Genomic DNA, 15,732 nt, shown 5'->3' with positions numbered 1-15,732 from the left:
TGTTGTGTTGTGATCTTGGTCCAAACCCTCACGAGAGTTCCTTACAGGCGGGGTACACCCTGGACGGGTCGCAAGTCCATCACAGGGACTCCCAAACTACATTTATTTATTTTTAAGTAGCAGAGAAAAAAGGCAGATAGCATGGACTAGTGTTGTAGTACTCGAGACCAGTCTCAAGACCAATTTTTGATGGTCTTGGTCTTGTCTCGGACTCGACCGCATTTGGTCTCGGTCTGGTCTCGGACATTGAGGACTTGGGATTTTATTTCAAGACCACAACTGTGGAAGTATCACTAAATTGCCAGAATATTGTCCAGTTTATTTGTCAACATCCTTGGTTTTATTAGATGCAAAATGTACTAATTCAAATCCAAGCGATAACGTGACTTATTGCTAAATACATGTTTTTGTTACCGCCGTCACGCCCACCCTCTTTCACGCGCATGTGGTTCTGTATCCGCAGAACAATACAGATCACAGAATGTAATGTCACAACCAGGAGTGAAAGCAAGCCGGTACGGATAATCTGTGAAAAGATTGAGCTCCAAGACTTCAAGTATTGGTCTCAACTTGGTCTTGGACCCCAAACGTCTTGGTCTTGTCTCGGTCTTGGTACACGCTGGTCTTAGTCTTGACTTGGACTTGGGTTAGGTGGTCTTGACTACAACACTAGCATGGACATACCCAGGCAGTGCGGTTAGAAAGAGCAGATCTTTAAACAAATTTATGCTAAAACGTGTTTCCATCCAAGTGTGAACTTTTTCTGTTTGCGGAAAAATGATTTTTATCACTGTTATAAAATGCTGGAGCAGTTTTAGGCAGTGCATTGAAAGATCACCAACATTTTGTACCCTGAGAAGGCTGATGAGACCAATCTAAAGCAGAAAGTAATGGGGTTTGGATACAAAATCACATACAGTAGTACCTCATTCAGAGTGATGCAAACTATACCCGTTGGTCAGAAAGAGCAACATTTGCATTCACACATTTGGTAACTGTGACCTGACAACCTCAAAGGAATGAAGTAGTTACAAAAGTTATGGTTTCAGAGATCACTCTCAGAGATAGGATGAGAGACTTGGTCATCTGTGGACAGAGCAGCCAGCTCCTTTTCATCACGTTAAAAAGAATTTAAGAAAGAAGTCGCAAGATGGACTTGAGTGGTGTTTAAAACATTTTATTAAATGAGCTAAAACATAAAAAAAAAAAAAAAAAACCTCCCAAAACATGCTAAAAAGTTTTCACTTCTCCGTGGTCTTTGGTTACACATTGTGTAATACTGGATGAGCAGGTGGAGGTAGCTGAGCAGGGAAAGGTCAAAAAGTTTGTTGAGATCTTTAGGTCTAAAGTCCAGGTTATCTAAACCTGGCGTGTCACCTTTGTCCTTAATTTGATGTCATAAGGAGTATCGTTACACTCTTAAGAAGCTCATACATAATCAATTGTTTCGATTTATTTTACTTAATCAGATACAAGTTGTTTTTATATTTGTTTATTTTTGTGTGTGTAACAAGTTATGTAAATTGCAACAAACACTTGCATTTGATGCTTCTATAGTGGTTGTTAAGGAACATCAACATTAACACCAAATCTAATATATGTTTACCAAGCTAAGGTTGTTGAGACAATAAAAACATCCATCCATTATCTTTAACCGTTTTTTCCATTTTGGGTCACGTGGGTCGCCGGTGCCCATGTCCAGTAATCACTGTGCAGGGGGCGGGGTACACCCTGGACAGGTCACAAGTCCATTACAGGGACACGTAGAGACAAACAACCATTCACTCTCTCTCACCTAGGGACAATGTAGAGTTACCAATCAGCCTAACGTATGTTTTTAATCTGTTGGAGGAAACTGGAGTACCCGGAGAAAACCCAGGCCTGCACGAAGAGAACATGCAAACTTCACCCAGAAAGGCTCCCGGACCGGGATTTGAACCGGCAGCCTTCTTGCTGAGAGGCAGCAGCTCTACCCGTTGTGCCACCGTAAATACATTTTAGAGAAAATAATGTTGAGTTTCTGTGCCGATGCAGCTTGCACTCCACTGTTTGCAGAGTTGTCTTGATAAAGGCTAGTGTCTCACTGGGCTTCAACTAGGTGTCAAACAGCGTTCACCAGGGAGTCCTCAGAATGTCTCGAGACCTTTGCGGTGGTTTTTAATTTCTTCATGTCATTTGTGAAGGTGCTCAGCCCTGTTTCTTCAGTTTTGCACATGTTCCACAAAATTTGTTTGACTGTTTTTTTTTCAGTCATCACACAGTCATGACGGGTGTCTTCAAATTGACTTGAACTCGTCCAACTAATGTCATGGGCATCTCCATCTTGTTTCAAGAGAGCTAGAGCTATGCTTTGACTATCGCACCATAGCTCTCTGACAGGAAACATCCAAGTAAATGTCCAGTTGTAAAAACGTGATAATATTACGTCCATGCAGCCGTCCATCCATTCATTCATTATCTGCCACTTGTTATGGAGGTGGGTGATGGGGGCAACAGCTTGAGCAGACAGACGTGTCTTTCCACAGCCATCTCTTCCAGCTCTTCCGAGGCATTTTCAGGTCAGCCAGAGACACTCTTGTCTTGGGTCTCAACCAGGGTCTCCTCCCAGTCTGGATAAACCTCCCTAGGGAGGCGTCTTTACCAAATACCCAAATCACCTCAAGTAACTCCTTTCATTGTTGAGGAGCAGCGGTTTTACTCCGTCTCACCAAGATAACCAAATTTCTCCCCCTATATCTAAGGAGTCCAGCTATCCATCATACCAAGTATCCAGAAGCTTGTTCTTTCTGTCACTACCCAGAGTTTGTGACCATAGGTGAGGGTAGGACTGTAGACCGAACAGTAAACGGAGAGCTTCACCTTACAGCTCAGCTCCCTCTTCACCACAAAGGACCGGTACAGAGTACACAATACAGTGATCCCTCACCTATTGCAGGAGTTGCATTCTAGAAACCCCTGCGATAAGTGAAAATCTGATGTAGCTGCATTATATTTACTTTATTATTTATATATTTTAAGGTTTTATAAATCTTTCCCACTCTCTTATAAACACTTCATACGCTCTTAAAGAATTTGGCGATGAAGATGAGAATGAGAAGAATGTACAGCACACACAATATAAAAAAACTGGGTTTACAAAACCCATGCTACAGTGAAGCTGCAAGAAGTGAACCGCGATAAAGCGAGGGACAATTATACTGCGGCAGCTACCCTAATCTGTCTGTCAGTCTTCATTCTTCCCTCACTTAAACCCCTCCGCTTGAAGCAGCACCTCACTCTCAACCCGAGAGGATTGTTAAACAATATTAATCAGAAATAGCTACTATGGAACAAACCATGCAGTGTGATTAGGAAAGAGGTTAATGTTAGATTAGATTATATCAAACAAAATCTTACAAAAACATGGTTTCATCCAAGTGTTTTTGGTTGTGAACCTCAGGTGTGTTGAGATTTTGGGCCAAGGTGAGTTGAGACCCTTGACCTTGGCCAGAAACCATTGGAGCAGCAGCTAAATGGACCTTTTAACAAACATGACGAATGGATGGCTGGCTGGATAGATGGAAGAAAATGACCACAAATACTATGATTTTAAAACTTGTGCTTTAGGAACAAACAGTAGGATTACCCCATTATTTGAACCAGTCTCACATGCAAATCAATCATATAATATATAAGTTTTGGAAAACAAATTGACATGCAAGTTTAAAACATCAAATACACTGAAAAGCAGGTGTGTCCAAACATTCGACTGATAATACAAATCCAACCAATCCTGTAAAAACATTTTTTTTTGTTTGGTTAAGAAAAAAGCTTGTAATTAATTTTTTTTCTTTGGCAGCACTTTAAAAAAATGAAACCAAAAATAATAAAAAATAAATGTTTAGCAGGGCAGCACGGTGGCACAACTGGTAGAGCTGCTGCCTCTCAGCGAGCAGGTCCTTGGTTCAAACCCCGGTCCAGGGGCCTTTCTGGGTGGAGTTTGCATGTTCTCTCGGTGCATGCGTGGGTTTTCTCCGGGTACTCCGGTTTCCTCCCACAGACCAAAAACATGCATGTTAGACTGATTGGTAACTCTAAATTGTCCCTAGGTGTGAGTGAGAGAGTGAATGGTTGTTTGTCTCGTTTGTCTCTATGTGTCCCTGTGATGGACTTGCGACCTGTCCAGGGTGTACCCCGCCCCTCGCACAGTGATTGCTGGACATGGGCACCAGCGACCCCCGTGACCCAAAATGGAATAAACGGGTAAAGAAAATGGATGGATGGATGGAAATATTTAGCAATAAAGCATGCTTTGTTTGTGAATAATACAAAACTAAATCAATCATTTGAAACACACCAGGCCACAGATAAATACATTTACAGGTCCTTCTCAAAAAATTAGCATATTGTGATAAAGGTCATTATTTTCCATAATGTAATGATAAAAATGAAACTTTCATATATTTCAGATTCATTGCACACCAACTGAAATATTTCAGGTCTTTAATTGTTTTAATACTGATGATTATGGCATACAGCTCATGAAAACCCAAAATGCCTGTCCCAAAAAATTAGCATATCATGAAAAGGTTCTCTAAACAAGCTATTAACCTAACCATCTGAATCAACGACGTAACTCTAAACACCTGCAAAAGATTCCTGAGGCTTTTAAAAACTCCCAGCCTTGTTCATTACTCAAAACCGCAATCATGGGTAAGACTGCCGACCTGACTGCTGTCCAGAAGGCCATCATTGACACCCTCAAGCAAGAGGGTAAGACACAGAAAGAAATTGCTGAACGAATAGGCTGTTCCCAGAGTGCTGTATCAAGGCACCTCAGTGGGAAGTCTGTGGGAAGGGAAAAGTGTGGCAGAAAACGCAGCACAACGAGAAGAGGTGACCGGACCCTGAGGAGGATTGTGGAGAAGGGCCGATTCCAGACCTTGGGGGACCTGCGGAAGCAGTGGACTGAGTCTGGAGTAGAAACATCCAGAGCCACCGTGCACAGGCGTGTGCAGGAAATGGGCTACAGGTGCCGCATTCCCCAGGTCAAGTCACTTTTGAACAAGAGACTGCGTCAGAAGCATCTCACCTGGGACTGCTGCTGAGTGGTCCAAAGTTATGTTCTCTGATTACAGTAAATTTTGCATTTCCTTTGGAAATCAAGGTCCCAGAGTCTGGAGGAAGAGAGGAGACACAGAATTCACATTGCTTGAGGTCAAGTGTCAAGTTTCCACAGTCACTGGGGTGCCATGTCATCTGCTGGTGTTGGTCCACTGTGTTTTATCAAGGGCAGGGTCAATGCAGCTAGCTATCAGGAGATTTTGGAGCACTTCATGCTTCCATCTGCTGAAAAGCTTTATGGAGATGAAGATTTCATTTTTCAGCACAACCTGGCACCTGCTCACAGTGCCAAAACCACTGGTAAATGGTTTACTGACCATGGTATTACTGTGCTCAATTGGCCTGCCAACTCTCCTGACCTGAACCCCATAGAGAACCTGTGGGATATTGTGAAGAGAAAGTTGAGAGACGCAAGACCCAACACTCTGGATGAGCTTAAGGCCGCTATCGAAGCATCCTGGGCCTCCATAACACCTCAGCAGTGCCACAGGCTGATTGCCTCCATGCCACGCCGCATTGAAGCAGTCATTCATGCAAAAGGATTCCCGACCAAGTATTGAGTGCATAACTGAACATGATTATTTGAAGGTTGGCGTTTTTTGTATTAAAAACACTTGTCTTTTATTGGTGGGATGAAATATGCTAATTTTTTGGGACAGGCATTTTGGGTTTTCATGAGCTGTATGCCATAATCATCAGTATTAAAACAATTAAAGACCTGAAATATTTCAGTTGGTGTGCAATGAATCTGAAATATATGAAAGTTTCATTTTTATCATTACATTATGGAAAATAATGACCTTTATCACAATATGCTAATTTTTTGAGAAGGACCTGTACGTCTTATAAATAGCACTTTCTCATAGTGAATCAACCAGATTGCTAGTGACAGCCAAAACTAACTGCTCACATGTAAAAGGAGGACCTTCAGCCTAACGACATCATTAGTGCCCTGATGGCCGCTTGCTATTCACAGAGGGCTGAGCGATATTTGCAATAACAGCACTGTAAAGAAGGTGACAATTGGACATGGAGGCCCCTGTTTAATGATGGGAGGTTTCTCTTTAGATGTTTAAACATTTAGATGTTCTCTGTCATTACATTTATCTTTTAATTTAACTTTGCAGACATAAACACATTTTCTCTTAAAATTAGTCCAAATGATGAGAACACGAATGAATGTACTGTATAGTGAATGTAAAAAATAAATTTGAAAATATGGAAGTGAGAGGGTGAATCTAGTATTTGCTTCTGGGGTGTGACTCATGCCCTGAAGGTTATTCTGATGCTCTGTAATAAACTCTGGGAAGGCAGCACCTTTACTCGAGTGGTTAGGATGGCTCTCAACAGGTGCTGACAGATACAGTTCTGTCAGAACAAGAAATGATCTAGGTTTCACTCCTGCAAGTCAATCTTAAATAAATAAAAAAACTCAATTTAGAATTGACTTCAGGTGTACAAAGTCGTTATCTATTAAGAAAACCACGTGTGATACCCTCGAGTCCCCATACACCAGAGAGTTAAAACAACTGAGTGTAGCTGTACTCTTGCATGTTTTCCTTCCTTATTTGCGGGTTTACTTACAGATTCATAAAGTCAAAATTGCTTTATTCAGTTTTTTATTGAAGGGTGTAACTGTCTGAAGTAATTTACCTCTCCGCCTGCAGGGACCCTCCTGCAAAACCAGTTTTCTCTTCTCAAGACTTTATGCTTCTAATTCAGTGCGAGTCAGTTAAAGGGAATACAAATCCTTTAAGTTCTTTATCATCTATTATTTGCTACATGCTAAAACAAAAATTGTATTCATTTTTTCCAACAATTATTAAAGACCATAATAAAAATATAATTTACATATCTCCATACATTTGAGAGGAACTACAAAATGAGAAAACACATTTTTGATTGGTAATGGGTTTTCTCACCACTGATTTGTTATAGTGCAAGTAAAACATCAATGCTCTGATCTAAAGATTTGACAGAACAAATTTTAATGAAACTCTTTAAAAATAATCATTAGATGTATATCGGGTGGCACCGTGGTGCAGTTGGTAGAGCTGCCACCTCTCAGCAAAAAGGTTGCCAGATCTAATCCTGGCCCATCATTTTGGGTGGAGTTTGTATGTTCTCTCCGTGCATGAGTGGGTTTTCTCCACATACGAAAAACATGCATGTTAGGCTGATTGGTAACTCTAAATTGTCCCTAGGTGTGAGTGAGAGAGTGAATGGTCATTTTGTTTGTCTCTATATGTCCCTGTGATGGACTGGAGACCTGCCCAGGGTGTCCCCCAACTCTCATACAGTGACTGCTGAATATGGACACCAGTGACCCCCGTGATCCAGAAAGGAAGAATCGGGTAAAGATTATGGATGGATGGATAGATGGATATCTACAGCTGATTAATTGTTGGTATAAAACCAATTCAAGATGGCCACCACAGGAAATCCACCTTGGCAAAACCAAAAATGGCTTCGACTCGGTCGATTTTACAGACAATGAAGTAATATTTGATGTATTAAAGAACGTTACTTTAATTTGAGGTTTTCATACCACTGAAATAGAAATGCACATAGCACAAGAATAAAAAATATAAAAGAGCAACATTTGTTTAGTTTTTTTCCTGCATCACAGCAAGACTTGAAAACAGTGTGACCTAGTAGACTTTGAGTTTTTCAACACGAGTACATAAATATTGACATGCGGAGCGAGTTTAAATTAAAAGCTCCTATTAGATTAATAATGATGTATAGAAATTAAAGCAGTACTAAAACTTTACTGCTTAAAATGTAATTGACTCTAAAAACAAATGCATTTCTTTAATGTTTTTTAGCTCCATGTATAATTGCAAGGTCAGCGTTAGGAACTGCTTCTGGGTAATTTAAACAGTTGAACTCTAAAGTCTTGCAAAATAAATTGGTGGGTTCTTGGTTCTTGTAACTGGCAGGTTCTTAAAGGGTTTGAAGTTCCTCTCCCTTTTACTCTTCCCTACCTAATGAAGTAAAACTTTTTCCAAAATGTCTGCACCCACTCCTTGCCTTCAGTACCAGTGACATTCTTCCGTGAGCATCTGGGTGTGTCGAGCCCAGATCACTTCACAAGGGCGGTACTCTTACCTGTCTGACAGGCTGCGCTACTCTAAGCCTGTCGGTCTGCCTTCAAGCTAACCTCCTAGAAACCAAGTAATTGGATGAAAGCTGGGGAGGAGGCACAGAGAAGGCTGACCTTTTTAGGACCTCCTCCACTTGGAGGCAGATAAATACCTGTGGCGGACAGGTAGAAGGTACTCAGAGGGACTTGGCTCTCCTCTTAGTGTGCTCCACTTCTCTGCCAAACCTTTCTCTGTGTCTGCTCCCACTTCTCTCCCTACTTCTCAGAAGAATCTAGACCAGCCATGTCGGTCAAATCATACTCGAAAACTACCAGGACCAGCTATAGTGGAGGTGGAGGTAGCTTTGGCGGTGGCCGATCTTTTACCTCAAGATCTGCCATTACATCAAACAGACCATCTTTCTCAGTGTCCTCACTCAGCGCTTCTGGCTCAGGACTGAGGTCAAGCATGGGTGGTGGTGGCGGCGGATATGGTGGTGGTTCTGGCTTTGGTGGTGGTGCCAGCTTTGGTGGTGGTGGTTCTGGCTTTGGCGGTGGTGCCGGTTTTAGCGGTGGTTTTGGCAGTGGTGCCGGCTTTGGCAGTGGTGCCGGCTTTGGCGGAGGTGGTTTTGGTGGTAGTTCTGGCTTCGGAGGTGGAGCAGGAGGAATGATAGTGCCTGCTACAATCACAAATGTCCAAGTCAACCCAAGCTTGTTGGCTCCTCTGAACCTTGAGATTGACCCCAACATCCAGACAGTCCGCACCCAGGAAAAAGAGCAGATCAAGACCCTCAACAACCGCTTCGCCAGCTTCATTGACAAGGTGAGTAAAAAACAAAGAACTCGCTCATTTATATCCAATTGATGTACACTACTTTGAATGAACTGTAAATGAAGGAAGTATTGCTCAACAATTAAATTAGTTGCTGCAGTTTGTCTAAAATATCACTTAAGTTATTTAATATAACTTAACATGCATCCACAACTTGAAGATTTGTGCTAACCAGTTAAATATAATCAGCACTGTCATTTAAACTGCAGTGTAGACACATCTCATCTCTAGAAACTATGAAGTGTACCTACTGTTCGCCAACTGAAAGCCGACTACTGCTTTCTAAATTTCATTTGACTGGCCTTCTGCCAGCTGTCTCCGTGCAGAGTTGGAGGCAGGAAACACTAGAGTGGCCGTATCGAGTGACTTGTGGCTTTCTGCAGTAGAGGAATAGAGGATCAAGTTAACACATGTTCCCATAGCAGCAAAAACTTTAAGAAAGTTGGCTGAATTCATTGCACTTTTAAAATGACATTCCTGTGCATAAACTCCGCAAAAACTTGTAGTATTTGATTAGGGTTTTGGGGGCCCGATTCAATATTTATTTGTCCAGTCACTCATCTGTACTTTGGTGCAGGATCAGAACACTTTAAATGAAGATTCTATGTGGTGAAAACATTTACCACACCCTGTGTGAGAAAGTGCTCTGTTGGCTTTCTCTGCTGTGTACACACCACACCTTAAATGTCCTCAGACAGGTGACCTCATCAAGTGTTTTCAGTCACTTTTCTATTTTTAAATTCATACAAAAGGATGTATGCATGTAGAAGCAGCAGTAAGTGATCGATTAAATTTGTTTAATGTAGATTTAGCTTCTTCTTTTTTAAATTCAATCAAATTGTAACAGGGGTGGTATATTTTAAGTGACTCAGTTGGGCTGACAGGTAGTAGCTTCAGGCGTGATCCATTAATTGCAGGCATGTTCACTCAGTGAAAGTATGCACCTTAAGACAAAGACACACCAATGTCAGGTGGTTAAAGGGGAGGGGCAAAACTGAGGTGTGGCAAACCTTAAAAAAATGTTCACTATTACAATCAAAAATTACCTCTAGGGTTAATTCCCAGTAATTGCACCTTGTTTTTTAGAAACAAGAGTATATTTTCAGTATTAAACATTTCTTTCTCATTAAAGAAAGTAATGTTCAGTTATACTTTTGAAAAACTTTGCATCTAGAACATCTCTGCCTTCAGGGAGTGGTAAACATGGCAACTGACAGTATTTTGTACACATAAGCTAGTAACAGTGGGAATGTCACACAGAGGTGTCCTACGATAAGGGAAATGGAATGAAGACATGTTAGGAGTATCTGTTCAATTACAGTGACTCTAACTATGGCAAACGTCTGTTTAGGTCCGCTTCCTAGAGCAGCAAAACAAAATGCTGGAGACCAAATGGAGCCTGCTGCAAGATCAGACCACAACACGCTCCAACATTGATGCAATGTTCGAGGCCTACATCGCCAACCTGCGCAGACAGTTGGACGGGCTTGGCAACGAGAAGATGAAGCTGGAGGGAGAGCTGAAGAACATGCAGGGAATGGTGGAGGACTTCAAGAACAAGTGAGTTTCGAGTCTTTGAAGACAGTGCAATCCTACGTTAGATGGCGCTCACACCTTGTGACTCTTTGTTCGTCAGATATGAAGATGAAATCAACAAGCGTGCAGCTGTGGAGAATGAGTTTGTGCTCCTCAAGAAGGTGAGGGCTGATATGCTGTGACAGTGTTGTTCATTCATGTGTCCTCTACACAAAAAAACGACGCATGAATTATTGATTTGCCTGAGGCCTCCCACAAACTCATACCACGTCTCCTCTTTCAGGATGTAGATGGTGCCTACATGAACAAAGTTGAGCTGGAGGCAAAGGTTGACGCCCTTCAGGATGAGATCAACTTCCTCAGAGCTGTCTTTGATGCTGTAAGTAAAACTCACTGAAGGCTACATAAATAACCCAAACTGTCTGAAATCTACGGGTTCTGTGTTTTAAAATGACATATATGTTGTGTGCAGGAACTGCGTGAACTCCAGGGACAGATCAAGGACACTTCCGTCATTGTGGAGATGGACAACAGCCGCAACCTCGACATGGACGCCATTGTGGCTGAAGTCAAGGCACAGTATGAGGAGATTGCCAACAACAGCAGGGCTGAGGCTGAGAAGTGGTACCAACAGAAGGTAAGAAGAGAGTCTGCAATACCAACAAGCTGATATATTCTATGAAATATGTACTTACAGTTATTTCTGATCTTATCTCCTCAGTTCCAGGAGATGCAGACCTCCGCATCACAGGCTGGAGATGACCTTCGCAACACCAAGAGCGAGATTGCTGAGCTCAACCGCATGATTAGCCGCCTCCAGAACGAGATTGAGGCAGTCAAAGCACAGGTAAAAAAAACCCAAAAAAAACCTTGTGATAGTCACTTCGAGATAAACTTCTGAATGAGAATTGTCACATGTGAAACTTCTGCTTAATTTTTTAACCTCCCAGCGCGCCAACCTCGAGGCCCAGATCGCTGAGGCCGAGGAGCGCGGAGAGCTGGCTGTGAAGGACGCCAAGGCACGCATCAAGGACCTGGAAGAGGCCCTGCAGAGAGCCAAACAGGACATGGCTCGCCAGGTCCGCGAGTACCAAGAGCTCATGAACGTCAAGTTGGCTCTGGACATTGAGATCGCCACCTACAAGAAGCTTCTGGAAGGAGAGGAATCCAGGTAAGGTCTCAGCTACTTGAAATTTCCTGCGGCATCGGTAGCGATGGCTGTCAATGCTAAATGTCTTTGTCTGTGGTCTCTGCAGAATTGGCACTGGAGGTGGAAACGCCACCATCCATGTACAGTCCTCAACCACCAGCTTCGGTATGTATGAACATGTTGCTTTGAAAATTTAGGGGAAAAATCCCCAACAAGAACCTTGTCAACCCTCAATAACTCATTGATGTTATTCTCATTAACAGGTGGCAGCTCAGGAGGTGGCATGGGAGGAGGCATGGGAGGAGGCTTCGGAGGAGGCATGGGTGGAGGCATGGGCGGAGGCATGGGCGGAGGCATGGGCGGCGGCTTTGGCAGTGGTTATGGCAGCGGAATTGGCGGCGGAATCGGCGGAGGTTACGGCGGAGGTTACGGCAGCGGCTCGAGCTCCATGAGCGCAAGGAGCAGCAGCTCCCTCCTCTCATCAGGACGCCGTTATTAAATGTCCTTCTCTTCCTTGTTCTTCCCCTTTTCTGCTCCTCCTCTCTCCAACCACCACCCACCACACCAAACCTGCACCTTTGATCGCAGACACAGAGATGCCTCGGGAATATTGTTTAGTTGATCACCTACAGCTGACATTTCCATGTAGGGTCAGAGATTACATCCAAATAAGCAGAGGCAGACAAATGTTAAAGCAAAGATAACGAGCCACAGAGACACGAGTCAGTCCAGTCTTCTTTTCATCAGTCAGCCCGGCTGTCTTTATGTTGCTGGATGTGTTGTTGTACAGACGGAGAGAATAACGTAAAGAAAAACGTTCTTGTAGTGCTACAACAAAGAGTCCTCACAAAGCAACAGTCACTGCACAAACAGGTGAGCACAGGGAGACAGTTTAGGCGAAGTGCATGTATTTTCAGTCTTAAACATGACAGGCACTTGTGCAGAGGCACACCTCTGACTTCTCCTTCATGCAGTTTCACTTCACACGTCATTTCGTGCAGTTTAACATCTGGCAAAGCAGCCACACTTCACACACGAGTGCTTCTTTTATTCCTTTGTATGTTCTAAGAAAAAATGATCTCTCCTCTGTCCAAAATAACGGTGTTTGATCATGCTTTGTTTCCATTTCTACTTAGACCAACAACAGTACAAACAGGATGTATAAGGCTGACTACCAGATTTATTGTGAATTGTACCATCAAAACATCTGGAATAAATCTGTGTTAAAATTCATTTTGACTCATGCGTTTTTTTAATTTCTGCTTCAGCGAACTGGTTTTGTTCAAAATTTAATTTGGGGTGTTATGAAAAGGTCAAAACTAACTTAAATAAAACTAAAATCATATTTGTCAGATTTAGACAAAAATAGACAGATTTCTGTCTTTCAGTATGAAAAACAATGCAGTGTCTTTGCAGTCACAGGGTTTAATAATAATATAAACCCAATAATACTAGATACCTAATGAGCCATGCAAAGGCTACACTGACACCCACCTATCACTGAAAGTTTGGACAAATCTGCAGCTTGTGATTTTAGAGTTTAATGATCTAAAGTGTACACTAGATGTATGTGTACAAAAACAAAATTGTGAACGAAAGGTTATTCACTCACCCAAAACCATTATTTCTTTTTAATGCAAAATATGTTCCTCTTTTATTGCAAAATTAAAGTGTGAATGCATCGAGTTTCTAGAACTAAATAATACTAATATATTTATTTTTTTAATTTCGTAGCATCAGTTTTGGTTTTGCAACTGTCGCATTATTTACTCGTCTGTTAAAATCTGTTTATTTTGGAGTAATATTACTACTTCACTCAGATGGAGCGTGCCTTTGTAGATGTTTATTCATAAGCTGTGTATTTTATTAACTCAAAGCACCTAAAAGCAAATACTATACCTGTCCTGTGATGATGACTAATCCTCAATTTAAATTCCATTCGAGTATCTCGACTGAACAGATTGATTTAGACGTAGCAGTACATATATACAGAGATATGTAGGAGGCGCATGGAAAACAAACCTGCCGACAGCCTCAGGCGATGGCAGTTCAGCAGATTCTGGCAAGTGCTGTCAGCTCAGTGAACACGCCACATATGCCTCTGAAAAGAGGACGCAAGCCTGCCAAAAGTATGAGTAGGCAGAGATGAATGCAAACATGCCTGAGCAGAAACAGAACCAGAGCTTACAGGAGTGCGGGAAAGGTGACAGGTGTGGCATGACACTTGTCTGCAGCAAAGATTTTACAGTATGAAGCGATCTGAATTTGTGCAAAGCTTGTTCATTGCTGCTTTGTTTCGTTTGATTTGCTTCTTCGCCCTTTTATGAAGCCTCCATATTCTGCAGAACACATTTTCTGCTAAAACCAACTGTGGATGATTAATTCTGAAAGAATTTGCTAACATTTGCTTGAGTTGAAACTGAGTTATTAAAGCTAAAATGAGCAGAACACTAGCTGAAAGGAAAAAAAGGAGTAGCTGAAAGCCAAAGGTTGTACAAGGATAGCTAAAAATGACAACATTTTTGCTAAAACTTAAATGTGGCAAAAAGATAACTACTGTAAAAGCTTAACTGATTGAAATGGTACTTGCTAAAAGCAGCAAAAGACTAGCTGAAAGTACCAAAAGGCTAGCTAAAACAAGGAAATTGCTAACTAAAAAGTTGAAAAATGCTATCTAAATAAAAACTGCAAAAGGTTAGCTAGGGTCTAAAGTGACAGCATGGTTGCTCAGTGGTTAGCATTGTTGCCTCACAGCAAGAAGGTCCTGGGTTCAATCCCCGGTTGGTCCTGGGGTCTTTCTGTGTGGAGTTTGCATGTTCTTCTCATGCTTGCGTGGGTTTTCTTCGGGTACTCCGGTTTCCTCCCACAGACCAAAAACATGCATGTTAGGCTGCTTCAGGTCCAGGCCTCCCTTGCAAAAGAGACCTGTGATCTCAATGGGATTTGCCTGGTTAATACTAGCTAAAAGTATCAAAAAGCAAGCTAAAAGTAGCAAACTGCAAGCTAAAAGTTGAAAAATGCTATCTAAAACCTGCAACAGGTCAGTTAGATTCTAAAGTAGAAAAATATTAGCTAAAAGTAACAAACTGCTAGCTAAAAGTAGAAAAATGCTATCTAAAAATGGCAAAGAATTAGCTAGTTGCTAAAAGAACAAAAGGCTAGCTAAAGGTAGCAGAATAGTAGCTAAAAAGTAGCACAATAAGAACAATGGCTTTTAAGAGACCTCAGCGTATTTTTTGTGGGGAAACATTTTTAAGTAAGGAAATATTTTGAAAAATGTACAAGTTATATTGAAATACAGTCGTTAGATTGCAAAAACTCTAAAAACAATAGTTTGATTTCCAAAATCATTTTTCATACAATTTAAACACACTTCCTGATTCCATGCCTCAAAAGTGTTTGTTGCAGGATTATTGGGAAATATGGTGCTCATGATGCTGTTTTGGAGATAAAAATGAAAAAAGGTGTGGTTCACCTCATGCTATAATTCTTTACAGCATGAGGTGAACCACACCTGCAGCCACTTTCAGTTTCTCCACCAAATCCTTCATTTTTTCACTTTGTAACTTATAATACAACTGTTGCATAAAAAATGTTCTTATGAAGGGTGTGGTCCAATATTTTACTGGTATTAGAGGTTTTCTGTTCTAAAAACAAGGATTGTTTTTCCTCTGACTATTACTGCTTATCTGCAAGATTATATCAAAGCTGTAGAGCAAGTTTTCACTAAACAAGTAGTTTGCTAAATAAATAAATCATCAGCATCGGAAGACGTTTAAATCTTTGCTTACCTTCAAGGTCATTGTTTTTCCTAACTTCACAAGTTAAAGTTAGAAAAAAAATAGTAAAAAACAACAATAAAACAAACAAACAAACAAAAACCATGTGGCTTAATTTATTTTGCACCACAACCCCTCAGTTCAACACACATATTAAATCAGTAGATGATAAGTGGGTTAATTTCTGATTCAGAAATTAGAGTTTCAAGAAAAATGCAGTTTGTATGACATTAATTTTGTAATAAAT

General features: G+C 41.4%; 1 protein-coding gene across 1 annotated transcript; it reads left to right on the top strand.

The window, feature by feature from the left end:
- The first annotated feature begins 8,359 nt into the window (after window positions 1–8,359).
- Window positions 8,360–12,939, top strand: krt5 (keratin 5). Its single transcript, XM_037685019.1, has 9 exons — window positions 8,360–9,011; window positions 10,372–10,580; window positions 10,657–10,717; window positions 10,840–10,935; window positions 11,029–11,193; window positions 11,278–11,403; window positions 11,507–11,727; window positions 11,813–11,871; window positions 11,970–12,939. The coding sequence occupies exons 1-9, from the start codon at window positions 8,493–8,495 to the stop codon at window positions 12,203–12,205; spliced, it is 1,692 nt and encodes a 563-aa protein (XP_037540947.1). The 5' UTR covers window positions 8,360–8,492; the 3' UTR covers window positions 12,206–12,939.
- Window positions 12,940–15,732: the final 2,793 nt, after the last annotated feature.

The sequence above is a fragment of the Nematolebias whitei genome, chromosome 11 (genome assembly GCF_014905685.2).
Source record: "Nematolebias whitei isolate Nwh7 chromosome 11, NemWhi1, whole genome shotgun sequence".
Lineage (NCBI taxonomy): Eukaryota > Metazoa > Chordata > Actinopteri > Cyprinodontiformes > Rivulidae > Nematolebias > Nematolebias whitei.
Note: the sequence above shows the minus strand (reverse complement) of the source record. Positions and strands in the feature narration are given on the sequence as shown.